We start from the raw sequence: 24,895 nt of genomic DNA, 5'->3' as shown, positions 1-24,895 counted from the left end.
AGCAAAATGCACAGGGAACCAATAGTGATGGGAAGGAAACTGGGACTCAGTCAAGTGGACCAGAAGGAAGAACAAAACATTCAACCAGAAAAGAAGGAAGAAACAAGAATTCAAAAAAATGAGGAGAGGCTTAGGAACCTCCAGAACATCTTTAAACATTCCAATATCCAAATTATAGGGGTACCAGAAAGGGAATAGGAAGAGCAACAAATGGAAAACTTATTTGAACAAATAATAAAGGACAACTTCCCCAATCTGGCAAAGGAAATAGACTTCCAGGAAGCTCAGAGAGTTCCAAAAAAGGTGGACCCAAGGAGGAACACACCAAGGCACATCATAATTACATTAGCCAAGATTAAAATGAAGGAGAGAATCCTAGAAGCAGCAAGAGATAAGGGGACAGTCACCTACAAAGGAGTTCCCATCAGACTGTCAGCAGAATTCTCAAAAGAGACCTTACAGGCAAGAAGGGGCTGGAAAGAAGTATTCCAAGTCATGAAATCCAAAGACCTATATCCAAGATTGCTCTATCCAGCAAAACTTTCATTTAGAATGGAAGGACAGATAAGTACTTCTCAGATAAGGTCAAGTTGAAGGAGTTCATCATCACCAAGCCCTTATATGAAATGTTAAAGGGACTTATATAAGAAAAAGAAGATGAAAAATATGAACAGTGAAAGGGCAGCAAACTCACAGTTATTAACAACCACACCTAAAACAAAAGCAAACTAAGAGGACAGCTAGGTTAGGAGCAGAACCATAGAAATGGAGATCACATGGAGGGTTAGTGACAGGAGAGTGGGAGGAGGAGAAGGGAGGAGAAGGTACAGAGAATAAGTAGCATAGGCGGTGGGTAGAAAATAGACAGCGGGGAGGGCAAGAATAGTATGGGAAATATAGAATCTAAAGTACTTGTGACACATGGACATGAACTAAAGGGGGGAATGGGGGAGGGGGTGTGCAGGATGGAGGGGAATGAAGGGGGGAAATGGGACAACTGTATAGCATAATCAATAAAACATATTTTAAAAAGTTTTAAAGATGAATAATGGTGACAGTCACACATCATTATGAATGTATTTAACAACACTAAACTATACACTTAACAATGGTTAGGATGGTAAATTTTATGTTATGTATATTTTACTGCAATCAAAATTTTGAAAAAAGATAATTGGCTCTTTAATCAAAGCAATAACAATGAACTATAGGAGTAAATCACATATAGAAGTGAAACATATGATAAGAAACTTCAAAGACCATGAAGGGAGCAATAGAAAATACATTGTTTCAAGGTTCTTATGCTACAATGGCTTCTTATATTTGATACCACATGCACAAACAACCAAAGAAAAAATACATAAACTGGATTTCAGTAAAATTTAAAAATCTTGTGCTCCTAGGTATACTTTCAAGGTAACTCACTGAATGGGAAAACATACTTGCAAACCACACATCTGGCAAGGGTCTGACATTCAGAATATATAAAGGACCATTAATTGCAAGTCAACATTAAAAACACAAACAACTAATTTAAAAATGGGAAAACAATTGAAAGAGCCATTTATTCACAAAAGATAGAAAAATGGTCAATAAGCACATGAAAATATACTCAACATCAGACACTAGGGAAGTACAAATCAAAACTACAATAAGGTACAAATTCACACCCATTAGGATGGCTAAAATAGAGACAACGAATTTTGGTGAGGATGTGAAGAAATCAGAACCCTCATAGATCGCCTGTAGGCACATAAAACAGTGAAGCCAGTTTGGGAAACATTTTCTTGTCGTTTGGCTTGTTTCACTCAGAATAACTGAGGGTTATTCATGGTGCCATGTGAACCAACAGTTTGTTCCTGTAAATGCTGAGTTCATGTTAAACAGTGTTAACACGTTCTGCAATTCCGTCCCTAGGTATATACAATACTGAAGAGAAATGAAAACATATATTCACACAAAAGTCCATACATGAATACCATAGCAGCATTACTCATAATAGCCAAAAAGGTGGAAACAACCCAAATGTTCATCAACTGATCAATGGATTAAAAAAGTGGTATATTCACATAATTGAATATTATTTGGCCATAAACAGAAACCACACACTAATACATACTACAACATATGTAGATAAAACTTTAAAACATTCTGTTAAGTGAAAACAGCCAGACACAAATGGCCACATACTGTGTGATTCTATTTGCATTAAATATCCAGGATAGGCAAATTTGTGGAGACAGAAAGTAGATTTGTGGACATGCGTAAATATGGGGAATAACTGTTAATGGGTATTGGGTTTCTTTTGGGGCTGATTAAAAGTTCTAAAATTGATTGTGGTGATGGTTGTTCAGATCTTACTAAAAACCACCGAATTGTGTTTATAAATGGGTAAATTAATTATATCTCAATAAAACTTAAAAAAGTAAACAGGATGGTTACAAGAGTCTATACATATGATAAAACTGCATACGATACTAGGCACATACATGTTACAAACCAGTTCTTGTAAAAACTGGTTAAGTCTGAATAATGTCTGTTGACTACCAATGTGAATTTTCTTGCTTTTATATTATACTACAGTAACGTAGAATGTAATCATTGGGAGAAGCTAGATGAAGTATACATGTGATTCTCTGTATTGTTTTTGCAATTTTCTAGTCTATAATTAGTCAAAAAATAAATAGATGGGGGAAAGTTACACCATGATAAAATGAATGAAAACAAAGTTTAAGTGGTTATATTAGTATAAGTAGCTTTCAGAGCAAAAATTATTGCCAGGTATAGAGTTATTTAATAATGGTAAAGGGCTCAATTCAGTAAGACAATGTAATAATTCTAAATGTTCATATAAATATTAGCACTTCAAAATACAAAAATTTATAGTTGTAATGAGAAATAAAAAACCTCACAATTAAGATAACTGATAGAATAAGTAGATAAAAAACATTAGTATGAATAAGGAAGATTTGAATACATTACCAGCCTGCTTAACCTAATTCACATTTTAGAACACCCCACTAATGTCACTTGAATACATACTCTTTTTGCATGCACACAGAACTTTTACCAAGATAGACCATATTCTGAGCCATAATACAAGTCTCAATGAATTTACAAAGATTCCAGTCATACAAAATGTGTTCAAGGGCCACAATGGAATTAAATTAGAAACCAATAGCCAGAAGGTATCTAGAAAATCCTCAAATATTTTAAACTAAATAAAACAATTCTAAATAACCGATGAATCAAAAAAGAAATCAGAAAGAAAAATTTAAAATGTTTGAACTGAATGAAAATATAAACATTTGTGGAATGTAGTAAAGAGTACTTTTAGGGATGTTAGGACCAAACTGACTACCTACTCAGCATTTAACAGGAACAAACTACTGATTTGCATGGCCACATGAATAAACCGAGTTATTCTGAGTGAAAGAAGCCAGATAAAAAAGTATATCTTGTATGATCCTAATTTAGATTTTGGAAAACACAAACTTATCTCTTGTAGCAAAATAGATCAGTGATTGGTGCCAAGGTTTAGGTGGGGAAAAGGAAGGGATTATAAAGAAAACATTTTGAGGTGATAAATATGTTTATTATTTTGATTTTGTTGATGGTTAATAGCAAAACTTATCAAATTGTACAATTTAAATATGGCCCATTTGCTTTATGTTAATTATACCTCAATAAAATGTTTAAAGTTAAATTAAAAAATAGGGTGTGGTCTGTCTGGTGTGGCTCAGTGAACTGAGAATGGCCTGTTAATTGAAGGGTCCCAGGTTTGGTTCCTGACCAGGGCACACACCTGGCTGGGTCCCCAGAGTTGGGGTGTGCAAGAGGCAACCAGTTGATGTATTTCTCTTTTTCTCCTTCCTTCCCCCCTCTCTAAAAATAAATAAATAAAGTCTTTTAAAGATTTTAAAGATTCTCTCTCTAAAAAACTAAAGTCCAGAAATATGCAGAGTTCTTGAATCTTTGATTGAATATTGAACTATACATGCAAGGATTAAATTTCCACTTAGTTTCAGTTTTTGTAAAACTTGTCTGACATTGCCTAACTAAGCCTTCAGTACTGATGAAATGTCAACACTTTTTAAATATATATATTTTATTGATTATACCATTACAGTTGTTGTTCTATTCCCTCCTTCATTCTCCTCCACCGTGCACACCCCCTCCCCCACCATTCCCCCCCTTTAGTTTATGACCACGTGTCTCAAGTTCTTTAGATTCTATATTTCCCCTGCTACTCTTGCCCTCCCCCCTATTTCCTACCTACTATCTATGCTATTTTCTGTACCTTCTGCCCCCTTCTCCTCCTCCCACTCCCCTTGTTGCTAACCCTCCATGTGTTCTTCATTTCTATGGTTCCACTCCTGATCTAGCTGCCCTCTTGGTTTGCTTTTGTTTTAGGTGTGGTTGTTAATAACTGTGAGTTTGCTGTCCTTTCACTGTTCATATTTTTCATCTTCTTTTTCTTATATAAGTCCCTTTAACATTTCATATAATAAGAGCTTGGTGATGATGAACTCCTTGAATTTGATCTTATCTGAGAAGCACTTTATCTGTCCTTCCCTTCTAAATGAAAGCTTTGCTGTATAGAGCAATCTTAGATGTAGGTCTTTGGATTTCATGACTTGGAATACCTCTTTCCAGCCCCTTCTTGCCTGTAAGGTCTCTTTTGAGAATTCTGCTGACAGTCTGATGGGCACTCCTTTGTAGGTGACTGTCCCCTTATCTCTTGCTGCTTCTAGGATTCTCTCCTTCATTTTAATCTTGGCTAATGTAATTATGATGTGCCTTGGTGTGTTCCTTCTTGGGTCCAACTTCTTTGGCACTCTCTGAGCTTCCTGGATTTCCTGGAAGTCTATTTCCTTTGCCAGACTGGGGAAGTTCTCCTTTACTATTTGTTCAGATAAGTTTTCCACTCGTGGCTGTTTCTTTCCCCCTTCTGGTACCCCTATAATTCAGATGTTGGAACGTTTAAAGATGTTCTGGAGGTTCCTAAGCCTCTCCTCATTTTTTTTGAATTCTTGTTTCTTCCTTCTTTTCTGGTTGGATGTTTCGTTCTTCCTCTGGTCCACTCCATTGATTTGAGGCCCAGTTTCCTTTCCATCAATATTGGTTTCCTGTGCATTTCCCTTCATTTCAATTAGTTTAGCCTTCCTCTAAATTTGTTCCTCCAATTTGTGACTATAATCAACCAGTTCTGTGAGCATCCTGATTACCAGTATTTTGAACTGTGCATCTGAGAGGTTCGCTATTTCCTGGTGGCTTACAGTTATCGGCTCTGGGGCTTTGAGTTCTTTTTGAGCCATATTTTGGACTGTTTGTGCCTGTTACATATGAGGAGTGGAGGCCTAGGTGTTCACCAGAGCGGGGCAACTCAGTCTCTGGGCTGTGATCCTGTAAGTGGGGGTGGGGTCAAAGGAAATCAATGGCGGTCCCCTTTGCCTCCTCCCGCCGCTGGGGCTGCGCTCACTGCTCACTCCTTTGCTGGGTTTATCTACGCGTGCGAATGTGCAGCCCGGCTTAGCCTGCCTCGCACTCTCACTAGGTCCAAGATCCTACCCTGGCTGCCTGGGCTCCTGGGTTGGGGGATCCTTCCTGCCGGACCCTGCTCTGCTGCTGGCTCCGCCCCTCTTACCAGTCCCTGTTGAACAACCGGTTCGCTGTTGTTGGACTTCCGTATAGTTCAGTTTTTCTGTTCTTTGGCTGCATCTTTGTTTACTAACCCTTGTTGTATTCAAACTTGGTTGTGGGAGAAGGCACAGTGTTTCCACCTATGCCTCCATCTTGGCGGAAGTCCCAATGTCAACACTTTATCCGTTCCATAAAATGTCTGAGATTTGTTATGGAACATATATCAGGATGCAAAGACCAATGAATTTCCTTTCCACAAGGAGATCTCATCCAGGAGCACCAAACCCAATCAATCTTCAGGAGCCAGGCATACACATATATGTATCTATAGCTGCCAGGCAACAAAATACAGACAGTGAGGCATGCCAGAAGTGCCAAGTGTGAAAGCAATAAAGTCCAAATACTATTTTTGACTCCTGCCACTGCCATAGTAGAAAGGAGCAAAAAGTATACCAGCAAACCTTCACAAGGTATGCTGGTATATTAGGTAAGAACATAGGCAAAGGATTGCAAAATAAAACAACTTGCTTTAATCAAGTAGTTTTATGTGTTTGTGAAGGTTGGAGCATAAGCCTTGAGAGATCAATAACTGTTCCTTTATAACATACATTGAAATTTTCAACTGTTTGTATACTTGCTTAGTTCTGTCACCAGACTGTTACAACGGCAAAGAAGGGGTCTTGGAGCCTGTTCCAATGCCTGGAACACAGGCTAAATAAATGCTTTTAGAAGGAATGGTTTAGAAATGTGTAGTGGGCTGGGATGGGAGTAAAAGACAGGAAACTACTTGAACAATACTTAAATTTTAAAAAAATCATTAAAAAAAGAAATGTGTAGAGCCATATACATGGAGGCCAAGCTATGCAATTGTCATATTTGCCTTTCTCATTATACTGTAATTTCCATGAGGGCAGATATTGTGTTGTATTCTCTATTGGAGCTCCAGTGCTTAGTTCCCAGTAGGAACTAAGAAATTTATGAAATAAATTAATACTCTCACTTGTTTTCATCTTTTATTCCAATGAGAGAAGTATGCAAGGCTGACTGAATAGGAAAGGCTGCAGACCTAGTTCTTCAACCAGTCTATTGTTAGAATTTTAATTGACTTACTTATTTTTTTTAGTTGACACAAAAGGCAATTTATTAACAGAACACAAAAATTTGAGGACTTCTGTTCACAGACAGCAACCACAGCCACCTCCCTTTCTGCCGGTGCTGTTGGAGGGAATGGGGGTGTCATCCTCAATCGGTCCAATCTTCATTCCTGAGCGGGCAAGTGCCCTGAGAGCTGACTGGGCCCCTGGTCCAGGGGTCTTAGTTTGATTGCCCAGAGCTTGATGATGTGGAGAGCAGTGATACCCAGCTTCTTGCACCTCTGGGCCACATCCTGGGCAGCCAACATGGCAGTGTATAGAGAGGACTCATCTCTGTCAACTTTACCTTCATTCCACCAGTCACACGGCAGACAGTTTCCTTGCCAGAAAGATCAGTGACATGGACAAAAGTGTCATTGAAGGATGCAAAGGTGTGGTGGACACCAAATACATTTTCTTCTTCAGCCACCTGAGGTCTGAGGCTGATGACCTACCTGTTCTTCCTTCTTTTCCTTCCCCTTGCGAGGTGCCATTTCTGCTTGTCCAGGTCCCACTGACTTAATTTGAACAAAGGATTTCATGACTAAAGTTTAAATATTGTTGCTTTATTCAGTAGGGCTTTTAGTAGGAAAGGATTTTATAACCAACACGCTTTATGGAGGCAACTTTGTAGAGGGATTCTGAGTGGAGAGTAGAACAGGAGACTATAGCAATGGCCTACTCACGAGGTCCTCCGTTAAGGCAATGGTATTAGGAATAACCAGAGGGGGGATAAACTAAAATACATATTTTGAAAGTCTGGTAGGGAATGTCTATGAAAAAGGGAGACTGTGACAGGCTTAGAATAACACTGAAATTTCTTTTCTTTAAACATATACATGCACCCTGGCTGGTGTGGCTCAGTGGATTGATTGCCGGCCTATGGATGGAAAGGTTGCCGGTTCAGTTCTCAGTCAGGGCACATGCTTGGGTTGTGGGCCAGGTCCCCAGTTGGTGGTGTTGTGTGAGAGGCAACAAATCAGGTGTTCCTCTCACACATCAACGTTTCTCTCCCTCACTTTCTCCCTTCTCCTCTGTCTAAAAATAAATAAAACAAAAATTAAAAAAGTATACACTTAAAGTGTACGATTCAGTGGAATTACTTAAATGTTCAGTTTTGCAATAATCACCACCATCAACCTCCAGAGCTTTATCTTCCCCAACTGAAATTCTACACCATTAAACAGTAATTTTCCTTTCCCTTCTTCCCCTGCCTGCTTTCTCCCATAACTATTTTAATTGGTCTCTGAATTTGACTAATCTAAGTGGAATCTTGTACTTTTTTGATTGGCTTATGTCACTCAGCTTAAGTGTCCTCAAGGTTCATCCATGTTATAGCATGTGCCAGAATTTCCTTCCTTTTAAGGCTGAATAATATCCCTTCCTTTTAAGGCTGAGTAATACATCGTTAATTTGTTCATCTGTGAGGGACACTTAGGTTGCTTCTCCCTTGTGGCTATTGTGGATACTGCTGACTGGGTCTATGTATGTCTCTGAGGCTTTTGATTAAATACCCAGAAATGGAATTGCTGGGTCATATGGTTAGTGTTTTGAGAATTACCTGTTTTCTGTAACAGCTGCACCACTTTACATTCCCAACAGTGCAGAGGGTCTAATTTCTTCACATCCTTGCCAACACTCATTTTTCAGTTGTTCAGTTATAACTGTCCCCATTATTCTCCCCTGCCCTACCCACTGCCCAAGTTCTGCTGTTAATCCTCTCTCCCACCCTCCATGGTATTTGTCCATGAGTCCTTTATACATGTTCTTTGAATTAACCCTTCCCTTTCTTCCCATTATCCCCCTTCCCACAAGCCACTGTCAGTTTATTTCCATGTCCCTGGCTCTATTTTGCTTGCTTGTTTTGTTGATTAGGTTCCATTTATAGGTGAGGCCACGTGGTATCTATCTTTTCGCCAACACTCATTTTTTTTAAACGATTTTATTTATTTATCTTCAGAGGGGAAGGGAAGGAGAGAGGGAGAGAAATGTCAATGTATGGTTGCCTCTCATGAGTCCCCTGCTGGGAACTGGCCTACAATCCAGGAATGTGCCCGACTGGGAATTGAACCGTGATCGTGTGGTTCACAGGCCTGCGCTCAATTCACTGAGCTACACTAGCCAGGGCTTATTTTTTGATAGTAGCCATTTCAATGCATGTGAGTAGTACTCTGTTGTAATTTGGATTTTGTCGTGATTAATGATGTTGAGCATCTTTTCATGTGCTTGTTGGACATTTGTTAAAACGTATTTGGAAAAATATTTCGCTCATTTCATGTTTTGTATATTCTTGATATTAACCCACTATTAGATGTTATTTGCAAATATTTTCTCCCAATCTGAGGGCTGCCTTTTTTGTTTCCTTTAATGCAGAGATATTGGTGAAATCCAATGATATGAATCTTGGATTTGATATGGAATCTTTCAATATGAATCTTCCCCCATTTTCGAGTTTCATGGTTTTAGGTCTTTGATCCATTTGTAGTTAATTTCTGTACATGGTGTAAGGTAAGGATCCAACCTCATCCTTTTGCATGTGGATGTTTTCCCAACATCGTCAGTCACAAAGGCCAGGTTTATTTTTTGTAGGACCAAATTTGGATGGGGTGGATAATGGAATACTGGAAATCGCAAAACTGAAAACAAATCACATTTGAAAGAAACCATGAATAATGGTAAGGAAACTAATTTGAGGAAAGAAATACACCTGCACATAAAGAATGCCCCCTGGAGTTAGCAACTAGGTGACTTTGATGAGAGTTATTTGGTGGAAAGGTAGAGGTAAGAGCCAGACTACAGTGGACTGGATAGGAAATGAAGATTGCTACATCTATCGCCAATAACAAATCTTGGAAACAAAGTTGAAGGAAAAAGTAATTTGCAGGAAGATAATGTAATGTACAATATACAATTTTATTTAGTTTCCAACTTAAAAAAACACATTTATAGAGAGAGGGGAAGGGAGAGAGAGAGGGAGAAACGTCAGTGTGTCGTTGCCTCTCCTGCACTCCCTACTGGGGACCAGGCCTGCAACCCAGGCATGTGCCCTGACTGGGAATTGAACCAATGACCCTTTGCTTTGCAGTCTGACTGCTCAATACAGAGCCACACAAGCTAGAGTGCAGAATGCTAACTTCTTTGGATACAGGAATTATAAAACCACCAATTCATGACAGTGGTTACCCTTGAGGAAGGGTATACAGGGGTCCCCACCTACATCTGTAATGTTTACTTTCTTTAAAACTGGGCATACAGTCTTTTATCTATATGCTTTAAGTATTTCACAATTTCTAAAAATCCATTTTTAAGTGAATGGTAGAAGCATGGTGAGAGTATAGTTAAACTGGTCCACTGGATTCTTTCCTTTAGATAAATAATGGTCATTTAGTTAATAACTTGTGCTGGTTTGACTCTTGGAAAATGCTTTTAGCAATCCTGTTTTGTACTAGGTCTACTTTTACAGATGAAGCCAGAGATTAAGATATCATTGTTAAATGGTCCACTGACTACTTGAATGTAGACATTAACTCCTGTTTAAGCTATATACTCCCTAATTATTGTGTGACAGAGTAAGTTAGTTGTACATTTCAAGGATGGTGGGGAGAAATGGTTGAGGGAAAGTAATGGTAGAAAACTATGGTCTGGCTGGGTAGCTCAGTTGATTGGAGCATCATCCCTGAATACCAAGACTGTGGGTTTGATCCTCGCTTGGGGCTGTACAGAAAGCAGCTGATTGGTGGTTCTCTCTCACGTTTCTTTCCCTTTTCCTCTCTCAAAAATCAATATAATTGGCAGTTAACTGTCCATAAAATTGAAGAAATTATGACTTAACATTCCTAAATTTATTTTTGTGCATAGCCAGGATAGCTTACCATAAAGAGGCCCTGCTCTTCAGTAACTGTCTTTGGGGAAGTCAGTCTCTGGTTCTCAGCTTTCACTCACATTGCTAAAGTAATACCTACTGTCTCACAGGAATTGAGGACTGAATAATAAAAACATCTATAAACTTTTTCCCCCAAAAGACACTGATGGTATTAATCTTATTTTCCATTCTAACATTCCTTCTAGATAGTATCACTCCCTTATTTTAAAATTCTTGCGTCTAAGTTACTTGTAGTCTTCCTATTACCAAAACTTAGTCCTCTGCTTTCCCCCAGACTATATTCTAACCCAAACTAAAAAACTTTACTCTTCTTAGGACTTCCTATAGCACTATGTATATTTATTATAAGCTTCTGCACTATATGTTAATAGTCAAAATCCACTCCTTCTCCTGAAGTACCTTTTGATATTATACAAAGTGCTATCTTTTTTTTTTTAAAAAGGATTTTACTTATTTTTAGAGGGTAGGGAGGGTAGGGAAAGAAACACTGATGTGTCAATGTGTGTGACACCACATGAATGAGATGCCTTTCACATGTCCCTAATCATGGACCTGGGCCACAACTCAGGCATGTGCCCTGACTGGGAATCGAAGCGGAGATCCTTTTGGTTCACATGCTGGTGCTCAATCCTCTGAGCCACACCAGCCAGGGCTCAAAGTGCTCTCTTTTCATCTACACCCACCATGCACACTCTCCAACTCTCTACCAAGCTCTTACACTCAAAATGTAACCAATGTGAACTGCCTCTCACAGAAGAAAGATGAGGCCCAATGTGTTCAGTAAGATTATAGGTTCCAGAAGGGGCTGATTATCAAATAAATAATCAGCATTTGCTAATGGTTAACATCTGAAAAAGAAACTGGAAATGAGAAACTTTATAATTAAGTTATATTTTCTGAAGACAAGAAGATCCTAATAGATAGATAGCCTAGCACAATACCTTCCTTCTTGCAAGAAGTGAAAAGGCTGAGATCTTAAGGGGTAAATCAATCTGGTATTAAATCTTTTCAATGGAAACCGAGGTATTAAAAGTAATAAATATAATCTCATTTCGAGTATTCATGCTTTCTGAAGGTGGGGGGTAGGGGAAGAGATTAAGTACCCACTGAATTCATCCCACAAGAAGCCATAACTTTATTAATGATAGAAACAGTACAAATTTCAAACCAAGCTGCAATAACTCTTGAAACACCAAGGAAAAAAAAAGTCTTCCTTTTTAGATGGTTACATTGTTAATTCCTGTAAGAGAAAAGAGATCATTAGGCAAATGGAGAGAATTCAGGTCACTAAAACTTAAGGCAACTCAGGATGGGCTTTGGAACGAGGCTTCCTAATCGGCTGATAAGCACAGAAAATAAGCCAACCCATAATTGGTTGGCTCACTGAAAACCAAGGAATAAAGGACTGGACACTTACCATAATAGCATTTACAATATCATTACTGTTATTCTTCAGGGCTCGGACTGCCTTTGCTCTTGACACATTTGCTTGTGACATGACCAATTCTATGTCCTTAACTTCCACACCTGTTTCATCAACCTAAGAGAGAGGGAAAATATTGTACATGTAATAAACAAGACAAGAACAACTTCAGTATAGTTTGTTGCAAGTCAGGAGTCTTTTGAGTCTAGTTCTTAATTTAACTCAAAAACTATTTCACTCAATGAAATTCATGAGATTAAAACAATATAGAATCTACCCATCAATACAAACATATGCCTATCTGGAGAAGATGAAAAGCACAAAGGATTTCCTTGTATACCTCTTCCTCTTCACTTTCCTCTTGTACAGTTGGAGTTTGTGTGTTTTCTTGAATGTTTGATACAGCTTCACCTTGAACTTTGAATTTCTCAGCAGCTGCTAGCTGTGCCTGCTGAGATAAATCCTCAATCTGTAGAGCAGAAAACAGACATTCATGTGAGTGGAACAGTCTGCAGTAAATGAAAGAAATCACTTACATCTTCCCCCAACTTTCACTCTAAACCCACTTCAGATTAACATGCTATATATAACTTTAAATTGCTTGCCCTTGCTCAGATTAGTTATCACTGTAGAAGTAGCTTAGGTTTAAAGCAGTATCTTAGGTTTAACTTGGTAAGGGGAGGACTTTGTCTTCCAGGGGACATCAATCAAATAACTGGAGCTTTTTCTTGGGTTATCACAACTGGATGTGATACTGCAAAACATCTTTAAAGCATAGGGCAGCCCTTCCACAGCAAAGAATTACTGGCCCCAAATGTCAACTGTGCTGAGGTTGAAAAACCCTATTCTAGAGCAACTCCCATGAAAACTTTTCTTACCTTGGCTTCTCCAAACACTATATAGGTATCTGAAGCTGGGCTCTTGTAGACATCTGGTTTTGTGATGACAAAGAGGATATTCTTAGATTTCCGGATAGTGACCCTAGTAACTCCTGTAACCTGTCGAAGACCCAGTTTGGACATAGCCTAAGGAACATAAAAGAACACCAGCTTTACAACTCTATTATTTTTAAAAGATTTTATTTATTTATTTTTAGACAGAGGGGATCGGAAGCAGAAAGAGACGGGGAGAAACCCTGACTGAGTTGCCTCTTGTACACGCTCAGACCAGGAACTGAACCTGCAACCCAGGTATGTGTGTTTTGTAGAACGACACCCAAATGAGCCACACCAGTCAGGGCAGTTTTAACTTTTTTAGAAGCAACTTCAGAAGTAAGGAGCATAGTAATACCATATGAAAAACAAAGCCATTTTCTGGGCTAAGAAATGTTTCTATTAAAACATACAATTGGTTTCCAGGACTTTTTTTTTTTTTTTGCCATAGTAACTCCTGTTATTTTAACTAATCATGATTCTACTACCACCAAGAGTTCCACTACAGTTCCTCCCCTCTAAAGTTGCTTCATCAGCAGGTTTAATCCTTATTTGTTAAAATCTTACCTTCCGTGCCTTTTTTTCACTCCGACTCTGTTTTGCTTTACTGACTGGTTCTTCATCAATTTCAGCGGCTGCTGCCAGCTAAAATAAAACAGTATGCTGGAACATGAGACTTGGATTCCACAGAGACTTGTAAACCCTTTATGAAGGTTTATAGCTCCAAATATGTAAGTTATCTTTTCTGATCAACCCTGATTCTCCAATGCTTCCTTGACCTAAGTGCTTATAATCAGTGAGTAAGAGAATACCCACCTGGGCTTGTTGTGTGGTTGCTTGTGTGGAATCTTGTTCCTCGAGCTCTGGTACTGATTCATCACTGTCAGATTCTGTTCCAGACCCTAAGATAAAGAAACAATTTTCACTATTTTATAGTAGAGATCATAAAAAGGAGGCACTTTACCACACCCTGCCTGGACTAGAGGTCACTGGCTTATGCTAAGCCTTGCAAAGTAAAATGTAAAATCAGCTGACTTGTCTAATGTCAAGCCCCCCACTTACTCACAAACCAGTATGCATACATTCATTAAAGACTCAACCCCAGAAATGAGAGGTAATTACTAAATACAGATGAACAGTTTATATACTATAACTGCTTCTTTTCCCTCAAGGTCTTCACTTCTTGGCATAAGCAAACACCAATGACCTACGTAACTCCAAACCCTACCCAACAGCCCAACCATCTCAGAAAGGTTCTGGCAGACAAGGTGTCCACAGGTACACTGAAGTAAAAAACAAGATCACATTGTGGCAGCAGACCAGGAAGGGCACTTCCCCCTCATCCTTTAAACTGGGTTGGGGGAGGCCAGAAGCAGTTATATACACACATTTAGCCTTATTTTCAAACCACTCACCCTAGCAATTTGATCTAATCAACATAGTTCAAAAATTCTCAATGATGCCAACCTATAGTCCCAATAGTCACCTCTACTAGTTATTTTCCTGTGACCTCTTCCATTTCTTTCAGACATAATTTAACACATTTCAAGTTTTCCTCAAGTGAAAGGCCAAGCATCAATAAAGACTACTGAAAGGAAAAAGCATACACCTGCACCATTCTCAGTCTAGGAAAAATAGCTCTTTTAAGAAAAGGAAGTCCCTGGGCACTGGTTATTACTAAAGGAATTTAAATAGTCCCAATGTTCAAGATTTTCCCAGGATTTTAGCAAATCCCAGGCCCAGGGACAAGGTTAGTGATGTGGCAGAAATTAGAGCAGATATAGGTCTAGTAGGTCTTGGTTTTCAAAGTCACATCAGTTAGGTAAAATGACAGCACACTCAGGGTTAGTCTGGACCCCTTTACACAAGATGGACTATCTGAAGTGATGAAAACCAAGATTGTTTCACATTCCTAAAGCTTTTGCATTTAAAACTATCATTCTATGTTCTATGTCCAAACACAAGCAGATATTCTGGAGAAAGTGGCGCATCCTAGGGTTAGTATTGGTGGGTAGCCCCCAGGAGGGGTGTGGGCGACACACCATGCACACGGCAAACCAAGGCAAATACCCTTGTTGTTCTTCAGAACAGGCTGCTTGGCAGAGGGGGTTGGGGCAGGGATCCCAGCAGGTTTGGGGGTGGGCATGTTGACGAGGACCGACTGGAAAGGTACTCCCCCCGAGATTGGTTCCGGGGGAATCAGAGGCGGCAGCTCATCCTCATCAGCAGGGGCTGAGGGATTACAGGGTGATTCCAGCACCAGCCCAGGTGAGGACGGCAGAGGTTGCTGTTTAGGAAGCAGAGGGGGAACTGGGGAAGAAGCAAGAGGCAGAGAGGCTGATGGGGTGGGTTCTGTACAGACAGATGCTGCCCCACCTTTAGGAAGGACCTTCTCAGAGGCAGCTGTTGCTAGAGGTGTAGGTGTCTCAGACTTAGGATGAGGAGCCAAGAGACCCTTTGGAGAATGAGAAGAATCTTTGCCCTTTAAGGGAGATACAAGGAGGGCTTTTGGAGTCTTTGGAGAAGTGCCTTTCGGAGTGGTGACTGTCAGTAGAGGGGTTGGAGCCGCTGTAGAAAGGGGTCCTTTAGCCGAGGAATCAGGGCACATAGGTGAACTCTTCTTGGCTGGTGGGACTTTCTGAGTGGGAGCTGGGATGACTGGTGCACTTTCGGAAGCTGGGGCAACATGTACTGCTTTTGTAACTGTGGAGCCTTCCTTTATTGGGAACCCTCTAGATGCCTGAGGAGCAATGGATCCCAAAGGATATTTGACAGAAACAGGGGAAGTAGGGGAGTCTTTGACTAATGGGAATGCTGGACTGCCTTGGGAGGATGAAGTTCCTGGGACTTTGGGGAGAGATAAAATTGTTGGGGGCCCCTGGGGGGCTGGGGTAGTTGAAGACTCTTTTAGGGATTGAGTTGCTGGGGCCCTTTTGGGGGCTGGAATAGCTGAAGGCTCTTTGGGGGATGCAGTTTTAGCTGGGGTCTCTTTGGGGGCTGGAGAAGGCACAGATAAGGGAGTGGGGGTCTCTTTGGGGGATAAAGTTTTAGCTGGGGCTCTTTTAGAGGATGGAGTTGCAGGGGCCCCTTTAGGGGCTGGGGCAGCTGAGGGCTCTTTGGGGGATGGAGTTGCAGGGGCCCCTTTAGGAGATGGGGAAGCTGAGGGCTCTTTGGGGGATGGAGTTGCAGGGGCCCCTTTAGGAGATGGGGAAGCTGAGGGGTCTTTAGGAGATGGAGCTGCAGGGGCCCCTTTAGGAGATGGGGCAGCTGAGGGCCCTTTGGGGGATGGAGTTGTAGAAGATCCTTTAGGAGATGGGGAAGCTGAGGGCCCTTTGGGGGATGGAGAGACAGGGGCCCCTTTGGGGGCTGGGGTAGCTGAGGACTCTTTGGGAGATGGAGCTGCAGGGGCCCCTTTAGGAGATGGGGAAGCTGAGGACTCTTTGGGGGATGGAGCTGCAGGAGCCCCTTTGGGGGCTGGGGTAGCTGAGGACTCTTTGGGAGATGGAGCTGCAGGAGCCCCTTTGGGGGATGGATCTGCAGGGGCCCCTTTGGGGGCTGGGGTAGCTGAGGGCTCTTTGGAGGATGGAGCTGAAGGGGACCCTTTAGATGGGGAAGCTGAGGGGTCTTTAGGAGATGGAGCTGCAGGGGCCCCCTTAGGAGATGGGGAAGCTGAGGGCCCTTTGGGGGATGGAGCTGCAGGAGCCCCTTTGGGTGATAGAGCTGCAGAGGCCCCTTTGGGGGCTGGGGTAGCTGAGGACTCTTTGGGGGATGGAGCTGCAGGAACCCCTTTGGGTGATAGAGCTGCAGGAGCCCCTTTGGGGGCTGGGGTAGCTGAGGACTCTTTGGGGGATGGAGCTGCAGGAGCCCCTTTGGGGGATGGAGCTGCAGGGGCCCCTTTGGGTGATAGAGTTGCAGAGGCCCCTTTGGGGGCTGGGGTAGCTGAGGGCTCTTTGGAGGATGGAGCTGCAGGGGCCCCTTTGGGGGCTGGGGTAGCTGACGGCTCTTTGGGGGATGGAGCTGCAGGGGCCCCTTTGGGGGCTGGGGCAGCTGAGGACTCTTTGGGGGATGGAGCTGCAGGGGCCCCTTTGGAAGCTGGGGTAGCTGAGGACTCTTTGGGAGTTGGAGCTGGAGGGACCCCTTTGGGGACTGGGGTAGCTGAGGACTCTTTGGGGGATGGAGCTGCAGGGGCCCCTTTGGGGGCTGGGGTAGTTGAGGGCTCTTTGGGAGATGGAGCTGCAGGGGCCCCTTTGGGGACTGGGGTAGCTGAGGGCTCTTTGGGAGATGGAGCTGGAGGGACCCCTTTGGGGACTGGGGTAGCTGAGGACTCTTTGGGGGATGGAGCTGCAGGGGCCCCTTTGGGGACTGGGGTAGCTGAGGGCTCTTTGGGAGATGGAGCTGCAAGGGCCCCTTTGGGGGCTGGAGCAGCTGAGGACTCTTTGGGGGATGGAGCTGCAGGGGCCCCTTTGGGGGCTGGAGCAGCTGAGGACTCCTTGGGGGATGGAGCTGCAGGGGCCCCTTTGGGGGCTGGGGTAGCTGAGGGCTCTTTGGGAGATGGAGCTGCAGGGGCCCCTTTGGGTGATGGAGCTGCAGAGGTCCCTTTGGGGGCTGGGGTAGCTGAGGGCTCTTTGGGAGATGGAGCTGCAGGGGCCCCTTTGGGGGCTGGGGTAGCTGAGGGATCTTTGGGGGATGAAGTTGCTGGGACTCTTTTGGGGGAGGGAGGAGTCACAGCTGAGGGAGTAGGGGCCCCTTTGGTGGCTGGGGTTCCTGGGGCTCTTTTGGGGGATGGTGTTCCTGGGGTACCTTTGGGAGAGGGAGGAATTGTAGATGAGGGAGTGGGCGCCACTTTGGGTGAGGACAGAGTCATAGTTGGGGATTTGGGGGCCTCTTTAGGGAATGAGGTTGCTGGAACTCCTTTCGGAGAGGGAGTAGAGGCTACTTGGGGAGGTGGAGTAGCTGGGGCTTCTTTGGGGGAGGAAGGACTCCTAGCTGGAAGAGTAGGAGTCTCTTGATGGGATGGGGTTGCTGGCCCCCCTTTAGGGGAGGGAGTGGTCACAGCTGGCAAAGCAGGGGTCCCTTTGGGGGATGAAGGAGTGGGGGAATGCTTTTTGGCTAGCAATCCCTCAGGGACTTGAAAATTGTCCTCTGGAAGAAAAGAAGCTTCAATCAGAGAAACAGGAGATGAGAGATTTCCAGCAGGAGTATCAGAGATAGCAGGCACACTTTTAGAAATAGAAGGAGCAAGAGTTAAGGTAGTAGAAATAGTCGAACCCTTCTTGGTTGGAGGTCTTTTAGTCTGAGGAGACACATTAGTCTCTAAAGGAGATGGGGAGTCAGCTAGGTAAGTTCCTTTGGAAGATGAAGTAACAGAAGCACCTGAGTCCTCAGTTGGGCATCCCTTAGGAGAGGAAGCCAATACTGAGGTCTGAGAAATACCATGAACTCTCTTTGCAACTTTAGTACCAGCTAGGGGAAGAGAGTAAAAGGGTTCTGATTTGGAAATTTCAGAAGCCAGTGCCACAGTAGCTGGATAAGCAGAAAGATTCTGTGGGGACAAAGTCACAGCTGGACCCACAGAGGAACTTTCAGAGGTGGGAGAAACCAATGGTAAAGTAGTAAGAGTGGAAGCACTCTTCTTGGCTGGGTGGCTTTTAGGGGCTACAGAGACTGTTCCTTCTAGAAAAGAGCTGGCTATAGTTGCAGGAGTGGAGATTCCTTTGGCAGCTGTAGGAGCTACCCCAGAAATGGCAGCACTTTCCAAAGGAAATGTAGCTACAGCTGGGGTAGTAAGAGAACTTTTAAGAAGCTGGCTAATGTGGTCTGGGCTTGCATAAGAATCTGTCTTGATGATAGAGGCTGAGGAAATAACACCCAGGGGAGAGGGAGTAGCAGCAGCTGGCTTAACCACCTGTAGAGGCTCTGCTAGACTCTTGTTTGCGGAGGTGGCTTCAGGACAAAGAGATATCTCCAGAGAAGATGATGTACCCTGCGGAGAGGGGGGATTTTGAGGGGCTGCCAGGGTTAATGGTAGCAGAGTGGGGTCTTTCTTGGTAGGGAGTCCCGCCCAGGCTGGTGAAATAGGGGATCCAATAGGAGAGGCAGGTACAGTCTGAAGATCTTGGGTTGGGAACTTTACCAATACCGAAGCAGGGACACTTTGGGGGTCCTCGGGGACTGGCAGAGGAGTGACTGTTACCTGAGAAGGAAGCTCTTTGGGAGGCACAGGTGCCACCGCCAAGGCAGTATGGGAAGCTGAGTTCTTACTACTTATGGGACTTGATGAAACTGGAGGAGAGACACAAGTAGCACTCACTGCCTCAGAGGTGGTAGGTGTTGCAGAAATTGTAGAGGGGTTAGTCATCACAAGTGAGGTGGTTCCAATAGAAAAAATAGGGGCTTCTTTCAAGCCTGGACTTCCTGGAGAAGCAGGAGGAATCTGGGCCACCAAAGGTTGCTGATGAGTGGCATTAGAAGAACCTTTGAGACTGAGACAGGCTGTAGGAGATAAGGAAGAAGAGATAGCTGCATCTGAGGAACAAGAAGGGCTGTAGGAGGACACACTAGTGGTGGTAGAGGGTCCTTTGTCAATAGACAGAGCCAGAGGGGAAGCTAAAGTCTCCACTGGAAAAGCAGCCACAGCAGCAGAAACCGCATTTCTGGAAGGAAGGGGAGAAATGACAGATTGCTGAGAAGGGTAAGAAGTCCCCAAAGAAGAATGATCTACAGAAATGGTATTGGCTATAGGGTCTGAAAGGACATTAGGGCCTGTCTGACATATAGGCTGCACAGGAGAGCCAAGACAACTCTGGTGTAAAGGTGTAAGATGAGAGCCCAGAGAAGGGAGGAAAACTGGGGGGACAGTGGGAGCCACAGGAATAGATTGGGTTAAAAGAGGTAAGGCATCAGGTGGACTAAGGGGTCCCTCTAGGCCGAGGCTTACAGAGTTCTGTGGAGAAGTCAGAGCTGAGGAAATAGGGATGCCTTTGACCTGAGGGGAAGTGATGGCTAGGGGAGTACTGGGTGGTGTCTGAACACATGAGGTTACTCCAGATTGAACAGAGGCCAGGGGAGTTACAAGATGGGAAGGGCCAGCACTGGCTGTATTTGGAGGGATGGGGGTAACTTTTGGATCATGGACTACTTGAGAAGGCGTTTGAATAGGAGAGGTCTTTGGTTCTGAGGACACAATGGGAGCTGACAGAGGTGTACATGACCCTGACTCAGCCAAAGCAACTGAAGGAGGTGAACTAAGAGGGTTAGGTGGATAAGCAGAGCTCTTCTGAACTGAGTGGGGAGCCAAGGCCACCAGAGTCAAGGGAGCTGAGGAGGAATGGGCACCTTTCAGAGTTGTAGTTATCATGGGCGAGGCTAGAGCTAAGGCAGCTGGGGAGATGGGAGGCCCTATTAAGTTTGGTAGGAAAGCTGGGGTGTCTTGGGGGAAATGGGTTGTTTCCAAAGGCAGGGCTGTCCCAGAGGATGACTGGGGAAAAGGGGGTGAGGGAGAGAGGAATGGGGTAGGTTGGTTAGGGGTTGCCAGAGAGCACTGTTCAGGGGGCAGAGAGCAAGGAGGGGGAGGGGGAGGGGGAGGTCCAGGCTGCCCTAAGGCAGCAGTGACACTTAAGGCTGAAGACACAGGAAGCACAGCTGGAGGAGAAAAGAAAAAAAAAAAAAAGGAAAAGAAAAAAAGGGGGGAGGGGATAAAAAAGGAAAGGGAAGGAAAAAAATCAAAGGTGAGTTATGCAGCCCAACTCAGCACATGTTTCATAAGGAGCACTGGAATTTTTAATCTGAGGAAAATCACCATACAGGATTGGACAAAGGTGATGAGCAGTATCAACCATTCCAAAACATACTTCAGTAATCTATTAAGAACATACCCCTCCCTTCCCTCCTCAAATGAACCCTAAGTCTTTCTCATAGGCCACAGAATCACCATCAGAAGAAGAGCTGTTCTGCCTTATTTACCAAAGGACCACAAACAAACTAAATGATACTGACAACTGGAACAAGGAAGGCAGTAACTGTTGATGATGGGGAATCAGGTCACTCAGTCTTCCTGTGCCTCAGTTTATTACTCAAAACAAACAAAAACACTCACAAATGAGTTGTACTCCACAGTCTTTACAGACCTTCCTACGTAATGTTAGCTCTTTAGACATCAATCTCAGATGAATTAGACTGCCAGGGAGAAAGCTTAGTCACGAGGGTAGGGACAGCATTATGAAACTGTAACCCAACTTGTTAAACCAGACTGTGGTTCTATTTTGGAAAAAGAATTGCAGTGGAGAGGATACATTAATCCCCACCCCTTAATCTGGGTAAGTATGTCATCCTGCCAAAATAGACCAATATCTGGCACTAAAGCTAGTCAAGATTCTCTGAATGATTGAAAAATCCATGCTTACTATTCAGGAGATACACAGGAGTACAGCAACAAAAGCTCAACACCTTGAAAGGAGTATTTAAAACAAAACAAAAAGCTTGTAGCATTCGAATTCACAATTTTCTTAAGTGTATGGTACCAAAGAAAAGGCAGGTAGCTCAACTAGTTTTTCCTGAAGAGTTGGTAGGTCAATGCCTTGACTAAAGTGCAAATGCTTTCAAACATAATCGGAATTTGAAACCTAAAATGTTTCTCTCTGGCTGGACCTCAAGATGGGATAAGGGCCAAATTACTTGTTTTAGACACCATAACCAATTCCCTGAGTTAGTTTTCTCATGTATTCTAATTATTTAATTATATTTCCAAAAAAATTCTGAGCGTTTATCACTGGTACTCCCTTAAACCTACTGTGTAAGCTCAAACTACTCAGGAATAAGTAACAGCACTATTTAAGAACTGCTTCAGAAATAATAACATTACTTTTGAAGCTTGAAACCAGACTATTCTAAATTCATCTGAATTTCATTCTTCGTATTTATAAAATCAAATTGTCAACGAGACTCTGCTTTTTAATTTAGCACTGAAATTACAGGATCTTTAGTGCTAGCAGTCTTTCATGTTTTCCCTTAAGTGCCTTCTAGTTCAAGGATTTCATATAGCTCATTCCCCGGCTCAGGGACCCCCTCCTTCTTTTCTAGCAGCTGTATTAATCCCTTCAGCTGCTGAAATCAGACAGGTGGAGAGGGAGAACCTTAACGTTTTCAACTATAAACAACTCCATTTTAATTCCGGGTGACAGAAATTGCCCTTAAGTGACAGGTGCAGTTTAAAAATAAAATGAATTTATCATAAAAAAGATAGGAAATTACAGCCTAAAGGATTCCCTTCATTTAGTTCTGTACAACTCAGCAAGATCATGATTAAAAATATTTTTCACTACTCCTTTTCAAGTTTTATAGAGATGTATTTTAACCATAACAGCAGTCAAAGGAAAGCTTTATTTCAATCCTGGGTTCCAGACAAACTCTTGATACAGGCACTATTCCAGCACACTAGAAACATCTCATCACCCATCCAAGAAACAAGTAAACCGACCTAAAAGGGCCCTTGGTCCCAGCAGGACACATCCATCACAGCACACACCTCAGACATGTGATGTCGGCACAATGCCAAACCCTGGTATCTAAACCCTTGATGCAACTTGCTGGCTTAACTTCACAAAAGCTCAGGTCTCCTTGGCCAGCCAGAGTGCCATCCAGTTCTAATAGGTAAGAATCACTGAACCCCTCCTCCCTTGCCCTGCCCAGTTTTCCTGAATGAGGTGGGTTCCACAAGAGAAATCCCTTTGACGCGGTTGCCACACCCACAAAACAGGTCAGGGAGTCCTGAACCTTAAATATACTTAAAAAAAAAAAAAAATCCCACTCCTTAATGAGTCCCTCCAGAACAGCAGTCAATATTACTTCCTGCTGGAGCTACAGCCTCCTTATATTTAATGAGCTAACTCTGAAAGACAGAAATGTATTCCCTTTGTCACTTCACCCACCAAATGGTTTTAGGATTACTCTCACAATCTTAACTATCGGCAGGTGGGGTAGAGGGACCTACCTGTCTCAGCCTGGGGCTGTGGCAACTCCTGCTCTGTAGCAGGGACGGTTTCTGTGGCTTCACCGGGCATTTCTGAAGGGAATAGAAAGGAGGCCTGAATTGACTGGAACCCGTTCTGCTGCCCAACCCAGAGTCAGGTATTCTTAAACACTCTGCGGGGGGGGCTGTGGGGGAAGAAATAGTGAGGGTGTCTGGGGACAAGCCTCCCCAAAGCAGCTGGCGATAGGTGAGAAATGTGACGCGACCCTCGGGTCTCTAATCTAGCGAATCACCTACTTTCACCGCTCCTTTCACTCCGCAGAGTGGACTTTCCAGTTCCTAGCGGTTCGTTTTATCCCACATTTCAAATCCCACAAGGGCAGCAATCAGAACTGCGTTCGCAACCCGAGAAAGGATCCCTCCCGGTCTGGCTCCCGACCACGGGAGACTTGGGACGCTACCTTGAACCACCCCCACTGCTACGTTCACGCTGCCTGGGCTGGGACCTCCAGGACTCCCGCTTGCTGGCTTTTGGAAATCAAGAAGGGAAAGAAAATGCCTTTGGTCCCAAACACTCGCTTGTCACAGTGAGAACGATTTTAGGAGGGCAGTTTGCAAGGCCGTGACCCATTAACCTCCTAGAGATTCCCGTGAAGCCGTTCCCAATAGCAGAAGCACCCTACTTCCGTTCCCAACACCGAAGGGCTCCCACCACACCAGCGCCAGATTCCTGGCCGGGCCCGCAGCCCTTTTTCCAGGACACCAGTCGCAGACCCCATTTTGTCCGGAGGCACCAAAACCACAATTCTCAGGGTCGAGTAGGAACCCGGTGGCTATACAAAGCCTCCATCTCGCCTTTGCTGTCAGTCCCCGGGGTATCTTAGCTCGCAAGAAAGAAGGATGGCTGAGGATAAAGAGTAGCGGGAAAGACACAACTTACTGTGAAGGGAACGCGGAACCAAGATGGCGGCAGAAAGAAACCAACCGAGAGCGTGACCCACGCCTGTTGCAGAAAGCAGCTTGGCAAAGAAGGAGGGGCTAGAATTCGCTTCCGGGTCAGGAACTGCAGGCAGTCACTTCCTTTAAAGAGTGACTCGTACGTCTCCGGCGTGCTGTACCCGAATCGGGGTGGTGGAGGTCTAAATAAGGATAAGAATTCAGTACTGGACGCGCTGGCCTGGCACTCTCTGCTCAGAGACACGCGGTCATTAGATAGCCGACCCCTTCCTGTCCCCCAGGTCGTGGCATGTGGGTACACGAAGGGTGAATGCAATAAGAAACCAACCACTGCACTCTGGTCAGCAAGATAGCCACAGCATTATTTCGACTTTTGGTTTTCCTTTCTTAAATAATGCAGGAAAACATGAGGTTTTAAATAATATGGAATGCCACTGATTTAATTCACGCCATTGTATGTAGCGGTGACCTACAAGTTAACTTTTTAATTTTTGTTTAGATTGATGTTGAGGTATAATCTCTTTACAGAAAAAAACTTAGGTACATATACAATTTCTTTTGCCTAATATTTTAGGCACTTACTAGATATCCTGAAACTCATCCATTTGGGTCCAACATCCCACGTTAAGTATCCATACAGTAGTGTTTGAAAAGCAGAATGCAAAATGAGTTTTGTTTAAGACAAGGCCCTGACTCCCATACCCATACTGTCAGCCCTACAAAAGGACTCAACAAATATGTTACTTAAAACAGTTAACACTTAAGCTATGGTTTTAGGACAATTGTGGCTGCATTAAGCAGTGAGCATTTAAAATGCTCTGAAAGCTACTTTAAAATTTTCAAAATCTGTACCATAATGAACTGAGGATTAGAATTAGTGAACTAGGATTAAATGAGGTAGTGGAGTTTACCAGGAATGAAAGTTCTGAAATTCTCTACAGATAGAAGCAAAACTAT

General features: G+C 43.4%; 2 protein-coding genes and 1 pseudogene across 2 annotated transcripts; all 3 read right to left on the bottom strand.

Moving 5' to 3' along the window:
- Nucleotides 1–6,794: 6,794 nt before the first annotated feature.
- LOC118975860 (40S ribosomal protein S14-like) lies at nucleotides 6,795–7,642 on the bottom strand (annotated as a pseudogene).
- Nucleotides 7,643–11,770: 4,128 nt separating this feature from the next.
- On the bottom strand, nucleotides 11,771–24,027 carry LOC118975859 (nascent polypeptide-associated complex subunit alpha). The gene is made up of 8 exons (XM_037030032.1): nucleotides 23,922–24,027; nucleotides 23,003–23,074; nucleotides 13,831–13,916; nucleotides 13,582–13,659; nucleotides 12,961–13,107; nucleotides 12,423–12,551; nucleotides 12,077–12,199; nucleotides 11,771–11,899 (listed from the first exon to the last, which is right to left on the bottom strand). The coding sequence occupies exons 2-8, from the start codon at nucleotides 23,070–23,072 to the stop codon at nucleotides 11,885–11,887; spliced, it is 648 nt and encodes a 215-aa protein (XP_036885927.1). The 5' UTR covers nucleotides 23,073–23,074; nucleotides 23,922–24,027; the 3' UTR covers nucleotides 11,771–11,884.
- On the bottom strand, nucleotides 13,923–20,701 carry LOC118975858 (nascent polypeptide-associated complex subunit alpha, muscle-specific form-like; the record flags this gene model as incomplete). Its single annotated transcript, XM_037030031.1, has 1 exon — nucleotides 13,923–20,701. A coding segment is annotated over one exon (5,739 nt), but the record flags the coding sequence as incomplete, so codon positions are not given.
- Nucleotides 24,028–24,895: the final 868 nt, after the last annotated feature.

The sequence above is a fragment of the Sturnira hondurensis genome, unplaced genomic scaffold (genome assembly GCF_014824575.4).
Source record: "Sturnira hondurensis isolate 20B ecotype Veracruz unplaced genomic scaffold, ASM1482457v3 Scaffold0020601, whole genome shotgun sequence".
Classification (NCBI taxonomy): domain Eukaryota; kingdom Metazoa; phylum Chordata; class Mammalia; order Chiroptera; family Phyllostomidae; genus Sturnira; species Sturnira hondurensis.
This window is presented reverse-complemented; position numbering and strand designations above follow the sequence as displayed.